A 21,256-nucleotide genomic window follows, 5' to 3' on the forward strand; every position below is an offset into this window, starting at 1 on the left:
AAAAGCTTTACTTCTATTTACTAATTAACAAAGATTAATAAATACTGTAACAAATGTTTGCTCATGGTTTGTTTATGTTAGTTAATACATTAACGAATGAACCTAATTGTAAAGTGTTACCAATGTGATTTGTTGACTTGTAACTTACGGTTATCTGCCAGGGGAAACATCACTTAATGCTTTTAAATCTTGGCTAATTCGATGACCGTAAACGACTGTGATTAGTTTATCCCGATCAGCGCTGAGAAAGGTAACAGATATCACGTGACAGCGCTGTCCGTGTGCGCTTCATCTAATGGTCACAGCGGCTAACGTTACAGCAACAACATCGATAAACTTAAATACAAATTTAATGAAAAACACAGTAAAAACTTGACAACGACATCTATTTTGACTCATCATAGTCAACACAGTAAGCTGTTATGGGAAAAGCAGCGCATGACTCAGTGCGCATGCGCCTTTCATTTTTTTCCGATTTCTTAATATTTAATATCAATGGCTGCCGTTAGATTTCTAAAGCATCTCTTTAATCAAGAAGGAAACTTACAACACATTCGCTGAGCGTCAAGGTGAACACCAGTCTGTTTTAATTAAATTTTGACGACTTCGCATCGAAGCTTATCAAATCAATTGTATCTCCAAAATGGGCTGTAAATTTCACATTTAACCCTTTGCGCTCAGCTGTCGACATTAAAGCGAGGTACAGTTAACGATTGTATTCTTTGAAATTATGTTTCTGTAGGCTACCATAGACAAACATGTTTATTTAGATCTAGTTTATGTCTTTTTCCTGTGCCACTCGGTTACATGGGAGATATGTAAAGGGAAAGAAAAGAGTCTTTGTTTTATGTGGGTTCATAACAGTTAGGTGTCTTTATAATGCTATGCGTGCCAACGTCACAATGTACATACCACTACTGACAGATGCATGATCTGGTTTTATAGACCACGTATTTATAAAACAGAAGGTATGCATACTGTACACAGTTTACGCATATTTACATCAACCTACTCTAAATAGTTGCAAATCAACCATTAAAAATCATTTCAAACCAAAATTATGGTTTTGTGGGGTTTATGCCATGTCTTTTAGATTATTTGGCACCTTACGAAAATTTAGAATGGTTTTACTACAGTTAAAACAACAAAAAACATGATTATATGTATTATATAAATAAGGATGATTTTGCTACAAAACCCATGATTAAACCATGGTTACTGTAGTAAAATGGTATTCACTATGACATAAAAACATGTTTACTACAAAAAATTAATTTAGCATATTAAAAATATTTTTTTAATTATTATATTATTATAATATTTTAATATTATAAAAGTTCAGACTACCAAGTAGCAAATCATGGTTCACCACTTTAACATCTCTGATAGGTCATTCCATCATTAATAACAAAACATTCATAATGAGTGTGAACTTGCTTGTGTTTTAATTTTATGAAATCTTTGAAAAACAAGAATAGATATTTCTTAAAATGAATTCACATGATAAAAATTTTCTTCATCATATGCATACAAATGACTTTGTGTCCACAGAAGATGATGCGTCAGGTGTCCGGTGGCAGTGCTGACTACTGCATTAGTGGCAGGCCTTCGTGTTTAGCAGAGGATGGACGACTCTCTGTCGATCACTTTGATCTGGGCTCCACAAAGTTTTATCCGTCTTTAGCTCCCCAGCGCTCGCGACAGATGTGTCTCGCTTACCTTACCCCACCGGCCCAAATCAGCCCTAAACCCACAACGTGCCATGTAGAGTTGCCGCAGTCCCAAGGCCTCACAGGTCTTCAGGGAAATGAGAAAACCGGTGACTCTAAGAAAAAGGGCGTGGCCGGGAGGTCTGGAAGACGTGGGCGACCAACAGGTACTACTAAATCAGCTGGTTATAGAACCAGCACAGGCAGGCCTTTGGGCACCACTAAGGCCGCTGGATTTAAAACCAGCCCGGGGCGGCCGTTGGGCACAACCAAAGCCGCTGGTTATAAGGTGAGCCCTGGTCGCCCACCTGGCAGCATAAAGAGCCAATCACGTCTTGGCAAACTGGGCTACAGTACCTGCAGTGGAGCTGCGTTCCCCTACAACATAATGCACAAACCTGAAGCATGTGAACCTGCGCTGAAAGATAAAGAAACTAAAGAGTAAAGTGACCTCTTGACTTTTTCGTGTGTGTGTGCATGCGTGTGTGTGTGAGACCCTGGCTGTAAAAACCCAGCTAAACAAATTTTTTTGTGATTTATTGTTTTCTAGTCATAAAAACCTCCTGCAGTAGGCTACATAATGAAAAGAACATAATCTAGATATCTTTAATATTGACTGAGTAAGATCATGTTATCAATGAAATCAATAAGTGGAATCAAACTTTAATGCTCCTGATCTCATCATTAGATTATGAGACTTTAACCTGGATTTCACGGACAGGGTTATATATGATTAAAGTCAGTTTACATAAAATATATCAAACTCACAAGAGCAGTGTAAAGCATTCGCCATTGGAGTTGCATGGAAGAAAGTCTGCAATTTACTTAGAGTACATGCATATATATATATATATTTTTTTTTCAATTTGACAACAACAAAACATTTCAAAAATATATTTTTTTAAATGTGCTACATTAATTTTGGAAGATTTTTAGTTAATTGATATGTTGTTTTGTTTTTGTTTAGAACACCAAAAATGTCATTACAAGCACCCCGGTTCCTCCTCAGTGGCTTCCCCGTGCGAAACCAAAAAACATCGCCGTCAATCAGCAGTGTGACGACAGAGGCTTTTTCTCGAGCAGCCCCGTGTCCGCCTGACAGTCAGTCCAGAATCTCACTGACATTACCACTCCACAGTGTTCTACCATCATATTCATGAAGAGAAAGAACAATACTTGACTATGATTATAAATTGAATTTCTTTCAAACAGGTTATTACTTTCATATCAGTTCATTTAAAGGATTAGTTCACCACAAAATGACAATGTGTCGGTCTAAACCACCAACCAACCTTTGATTGTCTTCAAAACACATAGATATTTTTGATGAAAACCGGGAGGCTTGTGACGGTCCCATGGACTGCTGTTTGATTTTCACAATCAAGACCACTTTTGTGCGCAAAGAAAACAAAACAAACAATTTTATACAACAATTTGTTTTCCTTTGTAGTTCAGTGCGCGTTCACGAGCAGACTATGGTGCATGCTGACATAGTTTCCAGTGTTCAGGCAAAGAATACACAGGCAAGTAATTTGTGCATTCTGTGTAAGTATTGTTTATGTTTGCATGATAGCTTAAATAAAAAGGGCCGGAAAACGTTGGCAACTACGTCAGCAGGTCACATCACCACATCACAATGCATGACCCAGTCTGCTCGTAAACGCACACTGAACTACCAAGGAGAACAAATTGTTGAATAAAATCATTTGTTTTGTTTTCTTTGCTCACAAAAGTGTTGTCGTCGCTTCATAATATTATTATTGAACTACTGGTGGCACATGGACCTTTTTTGGTGATGTCTTACATTCTTTTCTTTTCATCAAGAATATCTAAAAATGTGTTTTGAAGACAGTCAGAGAACTTGGTGGTTTAGACCGGTTGATTTATGATATCACTTTAGGGTGAACTAACCCTTTAAAATTGATGGGATGGAACGCTTGCTTTTTTAACTCTCTCCTCCCTTAAATGTAAATACTATTACTTGGCAGCCTGTATTCAATTTCAATGTCCATTGCATGCCATGTTGGAAGAAAGTGTAATGTTATTAAGGTTAATTGACAGAGTTACTCAATAATGAAGATGTTAAGAACGTTGGATTCGTTCTTTCCCTATTCAAACACTCAAAATGATTTCTTATAAATGTGGTTTTAAAAATCTGAAAGTTTTCCTCAGATATACTTTGGCAAGAAGACACACGCTTTCTTTAATAACATATGTTAACCATTAGAAATCTTGTAATATTATTTAATTGTGTATTGCTAAAATGATTTGAATGTGTGGACGTCATGCTCTTTGCATTTTGTTACCTAGTGAAGTAAAAAATTTGTTGTTGTTTCAATGTTACAGTGCTTCATCTAAGTCAGTGCCTGTACATAACTGCATTCATAACAGATTTTGTTAAATACTTGTTAAACATATTTAGTGACATGCAATGGCTTTTTTTGTTCTTTATTTCTCCTTTACTTTGGAAAACAGTTAGTTTACAATTAGTTGCAAGCCGGCTTGAGAATTGCATACAATTTTTTTTTTAAATGACTCCCTCATTTTGCATGTGTGCAGGCTTTTCACCTTTTACATAATAAATTGAATGAATTATGAATGAAGGTTTGTTGTGCTAAAATATCAGCCAAACAAGAACGTTTATTTTTCAAGGTTTAAGTTAGTGCTTATACAATATTGCATTATTTCAAAGCAGCTTTACATGAAAAGAAAAAAAAAACCCAAAGAATGGAAGAAACATTAATATGCAGTTAATATAATATATGGTATTATTGCAAATGTTATTGTTCTCATAAATGAATTAATCCAGGAAAACATTATATACTTTCTTTCACTATGAGTTTAGTCAATTAATATGATAAATGACGACGTTAAATTAAAATAGACATGCTTTATATGGAAATGAACGACATTACATGATAGCATGAGTTATACATTACATAATGAATTTGCAATAATACCATAAACAGCAATGTAAAACCATCATTTAGTGCACCTCACCACCATACACTTATAAAAGTAAAAATAGTTGAAGCCTTAAGACTGTATAATAAAAAGCTATATAAACAGAGTTTACTAAACCCTAAGTTGATGTCAGCAGTCTCCCATTAAGCAAGCCAACAGGGTTGTCTTATGGCTCTCATTCTGAGCACACCTTTGTCTGGAAACAAAACTGGCATGATTACTCGGTGTGATGAAAAAAATTTAACTCAAAAAGAAAAAATATGCAGCTACAAATATAGTAGTTAAGAGGGTGAAGCACACTAATGGAAAAAAAATTCAACGATTCAGCCCAAGATTTATTTTGGGTGCTTGCCATCAAATTTGTTAATGCGTCATTCAGAAAGTTTGGTCTACTAAGAAGTTTTTAAGTCATCATGAGTAATCCTGTGTAAAACAGTTGGTCTGATAAAGTTAAATGATTAGACAACTTTCAGCTTTTTTTTGTCAGTATATTTTTTCTTGCTGGTTTTTTTTCAGTCTTAGATCTTTCCATAGCTTTCTTCTGCCTTTCCTCCTGGTGTATCATCTGCAACCGTATCTTCTCTTCACGCAGCCTAGACAAGAACGTGTAAAAATATACAGTATATATATATTAGATCTAGAGAAACCAGATACAGATAATTCTTTAGCTATAGCAGATATAGATGTCACCTGATTCTCCTCTCTTTCTCTTTGGCACGTTCAGCTACAGTCATGCGGTCTCTTGGTATCATATCTGCATTGTCCAGAAGCTCCACCAGTTTGCTCTCAATGCTCGTCAGCATTTGCAGAGTGCTAAGATTTGCTGCAGTTTCTCCAACGCAGCAGCGATACACCTCCTCGACTTTATCACTCAGTGACTTAAAACTGTTGTCCTGAGAGAAAAGTAAATAAAAATGTACTCATTGTTTACTTGCCTTTGTGTCTTGAAAACCTTCTATGGCTTTATTCATAACCACACCTGAAAATTTTCAAAACTCTTTTGGTTAATTTGCCTAAATGAGGACAAACATGTTTGCTGTGTCCCAATTCGAAGGTCGTGACCTATTCTAGGACTGAATGCATCACAGCAGTGCGACTTAAGGCTAGTAAGTCCATTCCAATTTGAAGGATGCTTAAAATGAAGCCTCAAAATGCGTTCTTATGTTCAGGATAGAACGAATGGATCCTTCACAGCCTAGGCTATCCCAAGATTCATTGTGCACCTGTTACGGCTGAATGTAACGGAAGACCAAGTGGTTTTTGTATTTATAAATCATTTCATTCTGTTCATTTGATGAACTAAAATTATTTTATTGAAATGTTGTCTCACTTGAGAAGTGAGCCATCCTGCAAAACAAGGTTTATAACACAAACAAAATGGAAGAGGGAGTTACTATGATCGTAAGTGGTCTAGGTTTTGCCAGTTAGCACGGTCCAGGTAATATAGGTGGTTGTTTCCATAACTACACTTTGGGGGACCAAGAGCATCTTTCTCAATGTACAGCCAATCAAAGTAGCTGTGTGTTCTTGTAAAACATAAAATAAAATGGGCAAAACGGAAAACATAGCATTTGCTAAATAATGAATACATATCAGTTCTACTTAGGGCCAAAGTTATGCATGGAAAATCTTAAAATAAAAAATGTTGGGTTTAAACCCCAGAAAGAAAATGACATTCAGTTCACTTTACTCCACAATTAAATTTCAATTCTGTTAATTTTAATTAAGAAAAGCAGCCGCTTTAATAAATGAACTATGATCATTTACCGTCCATACCAACATGAACACTGACAACCAGAACCACAAGATTTAGATTTACAATAAATCATTACAACAACTTAACCAGGTTAAACATGAAAAGGGTAATCCATCCTGGTTTCCCTCTGGAATTTACTTTGGGTAGCTTTTCCAGATACTTTCAAATTTTTGTTCACACCAGAAATTACACATACATCAAATGTAAAGCTGCTGGTGTTTAAAAAGCTAAACTGATGCTATGGTCTCCCTATGCAAGTCAGAGTAAACTAATACATAAAGTGCATGGCATAAAGTCAAAACAGCTAGAAATACTTTGATCAGTGATCAGTGACAGAATAACACAACAAAGACCAAGAAGATGTACTCATGTTACCTGCTCCTCTGGTTTGTTCTTTCCAAAGCCAAACAGTTTGCATTTCTCTTCTAGCTGTGCTGTTCTCTGGGTTTCGCGCTGAATTGTATCTGTCATGACATCAATCTGCTCTTTTAGCTGTTGTGACTCGGACTCTCTACATATAAATGAACAAACAAGCATGAGGATTATCTACCGCAAGTAAAACCTGCTTTTGTGCAATTTTAAGGAGGGTGCGCACATTTTTTTTTTAGTCAGCTCAGCGGTCTGCCTGAACTCCTCCAGAGACTCTTCAGCATCTCTGTTGTTCTGGATGAGAGAAAGGGTTTGCTCTTCAAGTTCAGCCATTACGTTCAGCAGCTCTTCAGGATCTGTGAAGAACAGCTCTGGGTCCTTCTACACGAGACATCAATTCACTTCACATTTATTTCTATAGCCCCTTTCATAATGTCACATTGTTGCATAGCAGTTTTAGAGTAAATACGCATTAGTAAAGACAGTGGAGGTGAAGGAAAAAAACTACAATTATTAAAAAGCAGAACACATATGGATTTAGTGTAGTAGGTTTAGACAAAGTTTTGACAAAGTACTAAATAAAATGTAATATTTGAATAAAAATATATCAATAACACAAGTGTATACAGTCTAAGATGTCTCTTACGTAGACATGTTTTACTGTCTGGACGTTGGTGAATACTTACCTCATTATCTGAGCTGTCAGTCTCAGGTGCAGGTCTAAATAAAACACAGAGCGTTATTAACTAGACTAAATGTTACAAAGCTGTGTATTCATTGTTATGTCTTACATTTTGTCGCTCTGATGGACGGACTTTTTTGGCTCACGAACCACTTGGTTTTCTCCAGCTATACGTGAAAGAGAAGAATCTGATGTCATACAATGTTTAAAAAAATCTATGTTTGTCATATGGCCTTGGTGTTTTAATAATAATTATTTTACATCTGCTGTCTGAAGTGGCCGAAGTCTTTTCGATTTGTTTCCCATCAGTCTTAGCTTTCATGTCATTAAGGTATCCGCTCTTGGATCTCTCTGGCTGTGACAGCATTAGTAGAAACTCTTCATATTTTCTATACTCCCTTAGGATGTCCTCATACTTAGAGATGTCACTACATAAAAGTAAAAGGAAAAAACATCAGCTGGAAAGATGGCGTGAAATAATTCTAGAAAGCAAATCATGTAATTAAATAAGTAAATGTGAAACCTCTTGATTGACACTATTTTGGAGGTGATCTTCTTGATTTCAGCTATTTTGTCCAGCTTCATTTTTGTCTCCTGTTCAGCCCTAAACAGTATTTAATGGTTATAAACATTATAATAACAGTATAATAATCAGATTGTCGAAGTTTAATCAAAGGTTTCAAAAGATAATCAAGGTTTTTTGGTGGATTTTTGCATAATACATTTTAATGGCTTCCATTGAGTTATTGTCATTTTCTTTCAGAAAGTCTTCAAACAAAATGGTGTTGTCTTCCAGGAACTTTTCAGCGCTTGTCAACTTCCTTTCTTCTTCTACAGCCATCTGCTCCAGGTATTGAATCTCTCCTCTCTTTACTGCCAGAGAGTACTAACAGAGACAGATAGTTTTTTAGGAGACATTTATATTTCAAACTTTATACACTATTTTCATAAGAGAGCTGAGGTCAGACTGGAGGATCTGACCCAATGTTACAATGTTATTGCTTCACTTTAGAAGACATTTAATAACTATAGATTAGTTTTTGATAGATGGACACACTTTTTGGAGCTTTGCAATTGGGACACTATCCAATGCCATTATAAGGCTGAAAAAGGAGCGTGGATATTATTTAAAATAACTTTGACTGTTTAATTGAAGTAAGAAAGTCATATACAGCTATGATGGCTTGGGGGTGAGTAAAATATGGACTAATTTTCAACTTGGGGTAAACTATTCCTTTAAAGTTGCTTTGCAGAGTTTTTGCTTCGCCTGCTGGTGACATTTAAAAATGCTGATGAGAAAGGGAAGATTCACTGCTCATAATAGAGCTTTTTAAGATGGAATTATCTACCCTATCATATTTTTTAAAGCACTAAGAAACAAATTAAGAAAAAGGTATACATATTTTTAAGTCTTTATTTTTTCATTTGTTTATTTTCTCTGTATTAGGGGTGTCCCCGACTAAGCATTTACATATTCGAATCAGAATTGTCGGATCTTGCCTATAGTCGACTTATAGTCAAATCATCTATGTGTGTGTGTGCATGGCTTGGGATGGGGACCAGACCAGGAAGTCAACAAATAGTTAGCTTTAATTTTCTTTCATAAGCAGAACACAGAAACAACTTTCTGATAAAGTGACCAAAACTGCCAATACAATTTCCATTATAACCATTAAATACATTACAACTTAAGTGATACCAACATCCTGTTTTTAGCAAGGTTCTATTACCTTTTTTAGCAGGATATACAATTTTTTGTAATATTTACATTTTATGTTTCTATGCTTTGCCAATGTAAAGACTAATTTAACCTAATAAAGCTTTTTAAATCTTGAGAAAGAGAGAGAGAGAGAGAGAGAGAGAGAGAGAGAGAGAGAGAGAGAGAGAGAGAGAGAGAGAGAGACCTCAGTCCTCAGTTGAATCATATCTTACCTCCATTAAGAACAGCTCACGTTTCTTCGTGATATATTCATTCATGCTTCGTTTATCAATATTAGGGTCTAAAATGTAAATAACATTAATAAAAAGAAATATTTACAGTAAATAATTATCCAAAAAAGCACTGTACTGTAGCCTGCTGTGGTTTTGCATGTTTAATTTTCACTCTTTAAGGTCTCCTCACCTTTGATCATAAAAATCCTTTGTGCAGATTTGTCTTGAAGCTTATGTTGAGTGTGTGGGACAGTTGTGTTACTTTCTTTTAGTTCCTCCATCAGTCTTTGTCTGGCCCTGCTTCGGCCTGTAAGTGTCACCTTCTCATGGACGGGTAAAGTCAACTTTCTCTGGTGTTCCTGCAATGAAAGAGGGCATAGGGTTATGACGCACATGATCACTTATTTATATACGTTTTAGATAAATGTATTTTTTTAAGATAAATAAAACAAACCTGCTTTTTCTGACTTTTATCTTTGTTCATCATCTGGAGAAGATTGTGTTGAGAGATTCTGAAGGGATTCACATCATCACTGTCGCTCTCTACACAAACCCACACAGACAGAAACACACACAGAGCGTCAGAACATCCACTGTTTTATAAAAGGCTACAAATAATATCATCCTTTAACACAAACCTACTGTAAATCCAACCTGTTTGTTAATATTTAAAATAAATTATTATAATCTTACTGTGTGCTGATGACTGAGGTGACAACATGCTGCTCCAAAAGTTACGAACAAAATATCTGTTTTTCCTAAATTAACTTAAATTTTGCACCAAGTCGTTGATATAGTCAGGTATAGATTACTGAATTCACTTCAAATTGCATATAAAACGAAACCTACATACGGATTATACGAGTAGAGAGACTTTCGCGTGTGGTTGCCTTGGCAACCTTTCCTGCTAATTTATCCATTTACAGTAGGTGGCAGAATACTGCAAAAGCTCTCCGGCGTGTTCGACTTCATGTGGCGCCGCAAGAACCGACCGGCGCATGACGTAAAGTTACCGCGAGAGCGATTCGCGAAATCATAGAAGTCTGATTTCGAAAGGCTCTCGCGGTACTTTGACGTCATTCTTGCGGCACCGCATAAAATCAAACAAGCCTCTCATTTTTAAGTGTTTTGCATCTTGCATGCCGTGGTTTCTGATACATTTCGCAGCACTGGCTATTTTTTATTTTGTCACTAATATAGTCCACTTGAAGAAGAGAGTAAATTCATCGTTGTGCATCGTGGAAATAAATGAGTGCACTTAAATATTGAAAGGCCTATTTCCGTCTAATGGTTTCTATTTCCAAACGCGTTCGGCATGACTCCTTTCGCTCGCTGTAGTAGGCAGAAGCCTTAACAAGCTCACCCGGAAATTGAACGTTTTTCTTCTAGTTCATCAGGAGCAATGCAACAAATGATCAACGTCAAAAATATAAAGAGTAATGCGTTAACTCCGCTGACATCAAAATGAGCCTAACATCAAACAGATACCGCAGTTTTGCGCTGTTTGCGGTGATTTTCACGGGAGTTGTGAGGCTGTCGTATGGAGGTAAACGCGCCGCTATAAAACACTGAATACACATACAAGATAATATAACACTTAATAATCATGTTTATTTATTTATTTTACACTCGCGTCGTGACCAATTTAAAATAATAATGTGCTATGCTGCTTGTGTCTTGTGTTGGCTTTCCAGATGTTGATGAAATCCCTGAATTCAAAGCTCCTGAAAAATCAGATCAGGTTCAACCACAGAGACAGTTTAAGACAGCTGAGATTGCAGATGCAGTGATGGGAACAGCACATTCTCCGGTGATTGAACATCTCATTCCTAAAGAGCTACAAGAGTCTCTGATGGGAGAACAATGTGTTGATGAAGACTGTAAAGCTTCATCAGATCTTGAAGAGACCAGCATATCACAAACACACGAGTCAATACTGTCAGCTGTGATTCACACTGACACCATGGAAACGAAGGACCAGAACTTAACTGAGACTTCAAAGCCTTTCAAGGTCAACTGTGATAAGAGGAACATTACTGGATTGGAGAACTTCACAGTCCAGGTTCTCAATGCCACTCAGGTACACATGTGATACCCAACATAATTTTATGACCATATTTTTGGTCATGGTTCAAAGTAAAGCAATAGTTATATATATATTTGGAAATGGTATTCATTGATTTTAAGCATTAAAAGCGAGACACCTACCACAGTCAGCTACAGTATGTATGTATTACATAGTTTAGCACTCATTTTAGCAAACAAATTTTTGAGGCCCAGAATGCCTCAAACAGCATCAAGTAGTCTATTTAGATGCGTAAAAAGATTATAGTAACCATTGTATTGCTGAAGTGTGTAGTAGAGTACTATATCATCTGATATGTTCACTGTACTAATACCTCTGCACTACAGGAATACTGTCCCTTTTAGGGACTGAAATACATTTTTGTCAAAACTCAGTCTAAAGTCCTATTTGGACTGTAAGTGTTTCTCGAGGGGACGTAGGGTAAAAATAATTTTGTTTAAAAGTATTTAATTCTACATATGTAGATCATATAATGAACCACATGAGTGACACATTTAACAGATTTCTTGAATTATAAACTCACTCATCCACAGCAAATTTATCTCCATCCAAATGCACAAGTTTGATCGCTGAGAAGGCATGCAAATCAAATTTTTACAGACGTCCTCATGAGAAATAAATACCGTCCAAATAAGCCATTTATTCCCATTTTGCTGGATTGAGATGGCAAAATTACATTGTTATCCTATAAAATGCTTGTGTTTTGGTTAAGCAGTCAGTATAAAAAAATGAATTTATATGACATATGGGAGATTTTAGGGAAGCACAGTGTGGGTTTTATCATGATGGGAAACTGGACATAAATTCCTTAAATTGACATGAAACAAATGTTTTTATTTTTTTACCGCACCAGAGGTTTTTATGGTTAATCATTAGATTTAATATGAGGGTAGTTAAGGCTTTGACTGTTAAATATTATTTATCCCACAGGATCTGATGGACCTTTTGAATACCAACAGTACAGAGTGTTCCTTGGTTCTCTTTTACACAACGTGGTGTCAGTTTTCTGCAAACCTTGCTCCTCATTTCAACGCATTGCCACGAGCCTTTCCCACAATGCACTTCATTGCACTTGACGCCTCTCAGCATAGCAGGTTATTAAACTATACTTTACTGTACTGTCAGCATGCTGAAATGTACTGTGTGATTCATTTAATTTTACAGGTTACGTTTGCATGACTTTCTGTCTGTTAACCCCTCGTTCAGACAGCCAGCGACATTATCGCTGTGCGTCGCCCGTCTCTTTCAATGAGGCATTTCTAAATCTGCTTGTCATAAACAAATGAGTACCATCCACGCCAGTAACTGACGAGAGAAGGATGACGTGAACTCCACTGCTTTGTTCTCATTGGTAGTCGCTCCCGAAATTTGCTCGACATTTGCATAAAGTTAAACTTTTCTTAACTTTCTCGCGTCGCTGGACACGCCCATAAGGTCGCCAACGGTCACTTTCGCTCGTGTCGCCGGAAGTCGCCGGTTTCCATTGAATTGAATGAGATCGCGTCGCTCTGCTACTGCTGGTCGCTTGCTGTCTGAATGGGGCGTAAGTGTTGCCATCTGTGTAGGTTGGTTTTTAATGTACATAATGTACCGTTAATATATCTTGCTCTTTTTACAGTCTATCAACACGGTTTGGAACAGTGGCTGTCCCCAATATACTTTTGTTCCAAGGTGCCAAACCGATGGCCAGATTCAACCAAACAGACAGGACATTAGAAACTCTTACATCTTTCATAACAAACCAGACAGGTGTGTTTGTCAATTTCTGATGTGTTGTATGTCTTTCCCTGAAACATACCCCAAATTTTGTGGATAGAAATATTTACTCATTTAAAATCACTTTAGTTGTTTTTAATTTGTATAATGACATGATACAGAAAAACTGGGGATTACATATTCGTTCCATATACAAAAACGAACTGTGTTAATTACCAAACATGTCCTTGGAAAATATCCTATCTTTTTCTGAGGGTGAAAAATCTGAATCTGTACCCATTATACCAGTAGTTCTCAATCCTGTTCTGCCCACTGCCCTGCACACTTTGTATCTCTCTCTCTCTCTCAGGCCGCCCGGTCAAGGTACGAGGAAGCTTGTTGACGCTTTGGCCACTCTGAAGTCTGTGTCACCATGAAATGCTAACGCGAAAAAAAAACAATACAATAAAATTATAAACTGCTGTCCTGCTGAGACGCTATAGGCTGGTCACATTGCTGTTCCGCAGGAGGTTCGGTCCCAGGAACAGTCTGGAGGTGACGCCTGTTCCGAGAGGCCACGTTCCCATTGTTCATCTCCACGAGGTAGGATCTCGGCTCCTTAGACTTACTGATGACCCTAGCAGGTGTTGTCCATCCCTTCTCTCCATCGAGCTTCACTCAAATAGGTTGACCAGGGTGAAGTTTAGGGAGCGTGCATGCCGAATGCCTGCGGTTGTAATAGAATCTGTATGAACCTTTTGCTGTTGCATCCTTCCTGTAGACTTGATCCGGGCTGAACGGATGTGGCAGCAACGACTTTTCCAGGACCGGAACAGTAGTGCGGATTTGTCTACCAGTCATGAGCCATGCTGGACTTTCTCCTGTGGTTGCAATTGGTGTTGCACGATAACACATAAGGGCTAAACAGGGGTCCGGCTGTTTGAGGATGTACTTAGCAGTCTGAACAGCCCTTTCTGCAGCTCTGTTCGACTGTGGATAATGTGGGCTGGAGGGAATGTGAGTGAAACCATACCTCTGTTTAAAAACCGGAAACTCTGCTGATGTGAACTGTGTCCCATTGTCACTGACCACTTCCAGCGGGATGCCCCATCTTACAAAAATGTGCTTGAGCTTGTCAATAACCTGCTTGCTGGTAATGGTGGTAAGATAAGCAATCTCAATGTCTCTAGAGAAGTAATCTACCACGACAAGAAAATTCTTACCCTCTAACTCAAACAGGTCAACAGCAATCCTTTGCCATGGGCCACTGGGCAGGGGAGTGGTTACCAGTGGTTCACGTCTTTGTGTAGGTTTGTGCTCTCTGCAAAAGTCACATGATTTAACTTTGTGTTTGATCTGTGCTCTGATGTTTGGCCACCAAACTGTCAACTTGGCTCGCTCTCGATACTTGGTGAGGCCCTGGTGACCTTCGTGCAGTTGGTCTATGACTCCAGGCCTGAGTACTGCTGGAACTACTATGCGGTCGAGGTATGTGACCAGACCGTCAGACTCTGATAAGTGACTTTTGGCTGCATAGTATCCACGCAGTGGTGAGCCCACCGCCATTTTGCGAGGCCACCCTTTTCTGACGAATGTGATCACTTTTTGAAGTTCAGTATCGCTTTGTGTGACTCTGCGAATTTCCTCGAGCTTGGATGACTTGATTGGTTTGCTGGCTATCATAGTATTCACATATGCCTTTACCTGCATTTCTGTTTCAGGTACATAGCTGTCCTTTAGTGGGTGTCTAGAGAGTGTATCTGCGATTACTAGCTGCTTACCGGGAACATGTTCAGCAGTGACGTTGAATCACATGAGGCGCATAAGCAGTCTCTGACATCGTAGCGGCGTTTTGTCCAGATAGTTTGAGTTGATCAATGGCACCAGTGGCTTGTGGTCAGTTTGTAAAGGGACCCGGCCCATACCTTGGATGTAGCGGGCAAAACGTTCACAAGCCCAGACAAATCCCAGGCACTCCTTCTCGATCTGTGAATACCTCTTCTCCACATCAGTGAGGGTGCGCGAGCAAAAGGCAACCGGCCGCAACTCATCATCGTGGTTTTGCAACAGGTCAGCACCAAGGCCATAACTGCTGGCATCAGCACTGACCACTGTTGGATTGTTGGCGCCTTAATAACAAAGGGCTGGTGCAGCCATGAGCATTGCTTTTGTCTTATTAAATGCTCGCTCCTGAGGCTCACCCCAAACCCACGCAGTCTCTTTCCTGAGCAAGTTAGTGAGTGGATGCAAAACTGTAGACAGGCCCAGCAGGAATTTTCCAACATAGTTGACTAATCCAAGCACCTGCCGCAGCTGCTCCACGTTTGGAAGGACTGGGCATCTGAGCGATAGCCTCCACCTTTCTCTCATCGGGCTTCACACCCTCCGCGCTAATGATGTGTCCAAAGAACTGCAGTTCCGTCTTTCCAAAGTGACACTTGGCCCTGCTTAGCTTTAGGCCGGACGCTTTAACTGTCCGCAACCCCATGTGGAGATGGCTTGCTCCTCTTTTGTAGATCCATAAACCAGGATATCATCCATCACAACGACAGTACCTTCTAGGCCTTTGAGCAAGTCGGTCATCAGCCGCTGGAAAATCTCAGGTGCCGAAGTAATGCCAAATGGCAGACGTTTGAAACAAAACCGGCCTATAGGGGTGATGAAGGTTGTCAATTTTTGGCAGCTGGGGTCCAATGGAATTTGCCAGAACCTGCTAGAGGCATCCAGAATGGAGAAAACCTTGGCTCCTGTCAGCTTAGGTGTTATCTCATCCAGTGTGGGCAAAATGTAACGTTTGAGTTTCACTCCCTTATTCAAGCGTTTCAAATCCACACACACTCTGACCTCGTCCTTGTTGCGTTTTGGAGCAGGCACCATTGGGGCACACCAGTCTGTCGGCTCTGTAACTTCCGCAATGATATCGAGGCTCAGCATAAGCTTTAGCTCTTGCTCAACCTTTGGAAGGAGCGGAAACAGAACTCTGTGTGGCGTGTTGACGCTATATGGGACTGCTTCCTTGGTCATCTCGATCTGCACAGGCTCACAATTCAGTAGTCCTATTTCCCAGAACACATTGCTTGTTAAGTCACTGGTGATAGCATTGACTCTTGCTACCAGCCCTATGCGCTTTGCCACTGCCTTGCCCAACAAGTTACTAATGGCGCTTTTCCATTGCATAGTACCCCACGGTTTAGTTTAGTTTGGGTCGGGTCAGCTCTCCTCACCCACTTTGGCGTGGTTAGCTTTTCCATCGAGTTTAGTATCACTTCGGAGTGGGAGGGATTATAGGCGTGTCGTTATATTTACGCTGCCTACTGCTGTGACATCATACACGTGAGAGCGTTGTTGTGCATTCCCATACATTCATTTATTTCTCAGTCTGCCACAAAATTAAAATTGGCCACCACAAATAGATGTTTACACATCGCGTTTATAACTACCTCTGTCTCACATGACAGTTTCTGTTCAAACACCCGACCCGTGGCGTCAGTCGACGGCGCTCCGCTGAGCCTCATTCAAGTTGCATTTAAGCATATATAATGCGGACGTGCACATCGCGAATGTGCCACCACAAACTGCAAGTCTGGAAAAAACTGTTATGGTGTCCCGGATTCTCAACCTGCGGATGTTTTTCATCGCTAAAAGGGTGTTTGGAAACTTATAGCAGAACACAGATAACAACATGTTTGCTTGAGACAGCGCAAGCTAGCAGTAAGCTAAAGCTAATATTTACATTATAGCGATGACGTGACAATTCTCTCAGACCAACCAGTGATCTACAGTGTTTTCGCGTCACGTTTGGTATCAGCTCGGGTCGCTTGGAACTCCAACCGAGGGGGTACGAAAAAAAGTATCGGGTACTACGTACTGCACCCAATGGAAAAGCTCCCAAAAGTAAGCTGACCCGACCCAAACTAAACTAAACCGTGGGGTACTATGCAATGGAAAAGCGCCATAACATACTGTCCTTTAATGACTGTAATCCAGTATTGGTATTTCTGACCTTTGTATGTAGTAGTGGCAAGGAACTTACCCACACACTGGACTTTCCCTTCTTGGCTATATACTGTTGGCCTGTACTTGTTTAATTTTGGTTTTTGATGTAGTTTGCTGAAAGTCTCTTCAGTCATAACGGTGGTATCAGCACCTGTGTCGATTTTGACTGCCATTCACTAGTAGCTCTACATCCCAGTCAGTATCTAGGTTTGACTCCCCAATTATGTTTGGCTTTGACTTTGTGGTTGCTCTCAGGAATAATTCTCCAATAAAAAATTAATCCTCATCTGAATCCATAAGAGCCTCTGCTCTGACTTGTTTTAGCATCTTGGATTTACACACAGCCTTGAAATGTCTGATTTTATTGCACTTTCTGCACCTTTTGTTACGGGCTGGACAGCTTTCCTTTTATCATGCATCCTGATGCTTTTCTTGACAGTTCGGTTTGTTCTCACCGTATTTCTGTCCTTGCAGTGATTTATCATAGCTCCTCCGTGTGCTATTGTTTCCGTCTCACCTCGTTCACTGCAGTTTCCACACGCTCAGCACTTTGTTGTTTCACTTGTTCACTTGCCGTGCAAGATGGATGGCTCTTTCCAAAGTCGGGTCCGCCTCTAGCTCGAGTTTTTGTGAAACCTCTTTGTCCATTATTCCGATGACAATCCGGTCCTTGATCTGCTTGTCCTTTCCTGCCCAAGCTCGTAGTCCTGCGCGAGCTCTAACAGGCCACGCACAAAAGCTTCCACTGTCTCACCAGCCCTTTGGCTGCGTTTATGAAAACAGGCGCAATCGTGGATTACGTTTTTTTTTTTTTCGGGACAAAGCGTTTGTCAAACTTCTGCATCACTAGATCAAACTCATACTCTGGATGTGGCATGGCCTCGGTTGCCGCAGGAAACACAAACGAGCCGTAAATAGGTTCGCCATCTCTCCCCATCGAGTACAAAAGTGAGTTCACCTGCACCTTGTTGCTCTCTTTGTCCAGTTTCGATGCGACTCTAAACCGGGAGAATCTCTGGCACCATGTGAGCCACACCGCTGGCTGCGAGAAATCGAACTGCTCGGGAGGTCCAAACTTTGCCATCATGCTCTTAATGTCGGCGTAAAGTCCTTAAATCTTACACCATGTCATGTTAAGAGGCAATACACGAGACGTAATCCTCATTAAAGATAGTTTATTTAACTACAGCACAGAGTAACGTAGCCATGCGCTTATACTCTCACAATAATAACAATGCCCCTCCCTCTAGTCGTTCGCATACCCACAACTATGGTAGCTTTGTAGGCACAAAAGGCAATCTCACAACAGGTTAAATCTGTGTTACTGTGAAACATGAATCACGGATCAACTACGATAGCTACCTATTCTTCCTGCGATGTGACTATATGGATTCGTACATCGTGATATTGATGCTTATACGATACACTGTGCATCGCACACTACTGGCAAGACACAGACACATTTGAGTATCTATCAGTAAAATGTTATAAATCATCAGCACACACTTCACAAACTCACCGGGGACACCAACTATGCCAGCTATATTATCCCATGCCTCGTTCTTTTTATAACTGGTCCCTATATGAAAATAAAGTCATATCATAAATGATAGGAAATCCAGGAACAGCGATTATCAAGTTCTCCTCTGTTTTCTCTGAACGAATGTTTTGGTAGGAACGCAAGTTTACATTGTATGTTTCTCCGGAATCAGCCAGCGAAGAGCATTTAGGCTATATTCCGATTGGATGCTGGCGTTTTGCCGCTGCTTGCAGCTGAAACGCGTCATAGCTCATTACCATAAAGTCGAGCTTCTTTCAACTTTCTGAATGACGCTCAGGTCGCTCTAGACGCTCAAAACGGGATTTGATGGATTTGACGCTCCTTGCAGCTGAGAGAAGCCAGCTTTCATTGTAAATGAATGACTTCCGGCAACTTTGGAAGCTCAAGTCTGCGGCGGTGTGAACGTACAGTTAGAGAAGAGAGACATTCAAAGCCCCTTTTCCAAATGGCACCCTAACTCCTCACTGTCTTTTTACATGTCTGCAGTCTCATAACACCACTTTGACTGTCAAAAATGTTTTTTTTTTTATCCAAAGCTCACACAAGTGCGGGCTCTGGAAAAGTGCACATCAAGGGTACATTTTAATTTGAAAAGGGGGCACCCACAAGCACCCTCTTGATACCTTAAATGACATATGGGACATCCTACTACGGCAGAGGTATTCAACCCTGCTACTGGGGACCCACTGTCCTGCGGAGTTTGACTCCAACCCCTATCAAACATACCTAAACCCCCATTCAAGTTCTTCACAATCACTCAGACAATTGTATTGTAGCAGAGTTGGAACTAAAGTTTGCAAGACAGTGGGTCCCCAGGGGCAAGGTTGAAGATCTTTGTCCTACAGCCTTGTGGACTTAATGAACATGGGTACACGACAGCCATTACAAGTCCACATAAAGTGTCTAATTTGGGTCCAAAATGTGCATAGCAGTGGGCCTCCAGGAACAGGATTGTGAACCACTTAATTACACAATATGGCAACTCTGTTGTATCCTACTGATCGAAATCTGCAAACTGTAGCAAATGCAACTTTGGCAAATAACAGGGCTTAAAGTCATGTAAAATAAACCAGATTAAGGTTTAACTAAAACATTAACCCAAAGTTTACTTAAAGTGTAAGTTCATAGTAATATTCACTCATTTGAAAGCACTGTACAGCTTAGACTCTAGGGGGCAGTTTTCCAGACAGGGATTAGACTAGTCCTAGAGTAAAATACATGTTAGAGCCATCCAAACTGAAAACAACCTGCAGTGACATATCTTAAAATACACTAGTGCCCTTTGTTTTGCCTCAAAATGCACACCAGTAATGTTTTAGTAAGGCATGTTTGTTAAAACTAGTTGTATTTTGTAATTAAACTAAGGCCTAGTCCTGGTTTAAGCTAATCCCTGTCTGGGAAACCACCCCTAGAGGTTTGTAGAATAAATTGATGTCTTAATGAATAAGCAAACCCACAAATTTAAGTTGCCTGATTTTTAAATGCATACAATGTATGTTAACCTTTTTGTCATTATTTGTTCACTTTTTTAACACTCTCTAGGATTTGAACCAAGTCCAGATCAAGCTGTACAGGGTGAAGACCATATAGGGCCGCTGCCTGCAGTTCCAGTGAAAAGCATTGACTGGCTCTTTGTATTTTCTGTTTTTTTTATATCTGGCTTTACACTATATGCCATTCTTTGCACAGACAGCATTCGGTGGCTTATACCAGGACAAGACCATGAGCACCAAGATTAGATTATGTTAATGCATTTTTATGTTAATGCATTTTCCAGAGTGTTGTGAGTGTCCAACTGCTGTGTTTTGTGGTTAAGTGTACATACTTTCATAATTAAAAAGTACAGACATTGTATTGCAATTAGCCAGTATTATTAATTACTTGTTTGCATTTAATTTTATTATGTTAAGGGTACTTTTAAGTCTGACAACAGATTTTATTTTGCCAAAACGGCCATATTTTTTGGAGGTTCAGTTTCATCGAAAGTCACTTCTTTGGAACTTATTTTCTAAAGTAGTGCTGTTAGAGTTATTTATTTGCTTTGGAAACTACTGCACCAGTGTGAATTATGTAGCTCAGGTTTTGCTTATAAGCAAACTTAAGAGAATACTACTGGCATACTACCATTCTACTCATACTATTTTTGCAGTATGTATACCGTGAACAGGATGCAGTTTATCTGTATGCAAGGTTGAATGTTTATTTTTTCTGCCTATCTTTGCATTCTTCCCCTTCATTCTGAGGGGGAGGAGTTGGGATAAAAGAAATTTGGGACAGAAAATAAAATAAATGAACATAGTGAATGAGAAGCTTCCAGTACATACAATTCAATAAACCACACTGCCAGTGTGCACAACCTCATCTTTCATTTCCAGTGTGACAAGGGAGGAGCAATATCAGCTTTGTTTCACATCTTTTTCTCACCAATTTTTAATCACACTACCAAAAGAAAAGACTTTTAGATTTTTATTTATTTATAGGATTTTACTGTAACCCGGGTGTTGCC

General features: G+C 39.4%; 3 protein-coding genes across 6 annotated transcripts; 2 read left to right on the forward strand and 1 right to left on the reverse strand.

Moving 5' to 3' along the window:
* The first annotated feature begins 322 nt into the window (after positions 1-322).
* c18h5orf24 (chromosome 18 C5orf24 homolog) lies at positions 323-4,283 on the forward strand. Of its 4 annotated transcripts, none has more exons than XM_065287668.2 (3): positions 323-700; positions 1,555-2,150; positions 2,677-4,283. In XM_065287668.2, exons 2-3 carry the CDS (start codon positions 1,555-1,557, stop codon positions 2,867-2,869), a joined length of 789 nt encoding a protein of 262 aa, XP_065143740.1. In that variant the 5' UTR covers positions 323-700; the 3' UTR covers positions 2,870-4,283. The 4 variants fall into 4 exon arrangements, with proteins under 4 accessions (XP_065143740.1, XP_065143741.1, XP_065143739.1 ...); XM_065287669.2 differs by having other exon boundaries at positions 323-569; XM_065287667.2 differs by having other exon boundaries at positions 325-569; positions 1,552-2,150; positions 2,677-4,281.
* A 219-nt stretch (positions 4,284-4,502) lies between these two features.
* cfap100 (cilia and flagella associated protein 100) lies at positions 4,503-10,271 on the reverse strand. The gene is made up of 13 exons (XM_065286738.2): positions 10,106-10,271; positions 9,867-9,955; positions 9,603-9,771; positions 9,413-9,480; positions 8,203-8,366; positions 8,004-8,084; positions 7,742-7,908; positions 7,590-7,647; positions 7,485-7,518; positions 7,025-7,179; positions 6,805-6,940; positions 5,364-5,566; positions 4,503-5,266 (listed from the first exon to the last, which is right to left on the reverse strand). The coding sequence occupies exons 1-13, from the start codon at positions 10,131-10,133 to the stop codon at positions 5,143-5,145; spliced, it is 1,476 nt and encodes a 491-aa protein (XP_065142810.1). The 5' UTR covers positions 10,134-10,271; the 3' UTR covers positions 4,503-5,142.
* Positions 10,272-10,745: 474 nt separating this feature from the next.
* On the forward strand, positions 10,746-20,602 carry txndc15 (thioredoxin domain containing 15). The gene is made up of 5 exons (XM_065287670.1): positions 10,746-10,958; positions 11,107-11,492; positions 12,429-12,592; positions 13,117-13,247; positions 20,293-20,602. The coding sequence occupies exons 1-5, from the start codon at positions 10,877-10,879 to the stop codon at positions 20,487-20,489; spliced, it is 960 nt and encodes a 319-aa protein (XP_065143742.1). The 5' UTR covers positions 10,746-10,876; the 3' UTR covers positions 20,490-20,602.
* Positions 20,603-21,256: the final 654 nt, after the last annotated feature.

The sequence above is a fragment of the Paramisgurnus dabryanus genome, chromosome 18 (genome assembly GCF_030506205.2).
Source record: "Paramisgurnus dabryanus chromosome 18, PD_genome_1.1, whole genome shotgun sequence".
NCBI lineage: Eukaryota > Metazoa > Chordata > Actinopteri > Cypriniformes > Cobitidae > Paramisgurnus > Paramisgurnus dabryanus.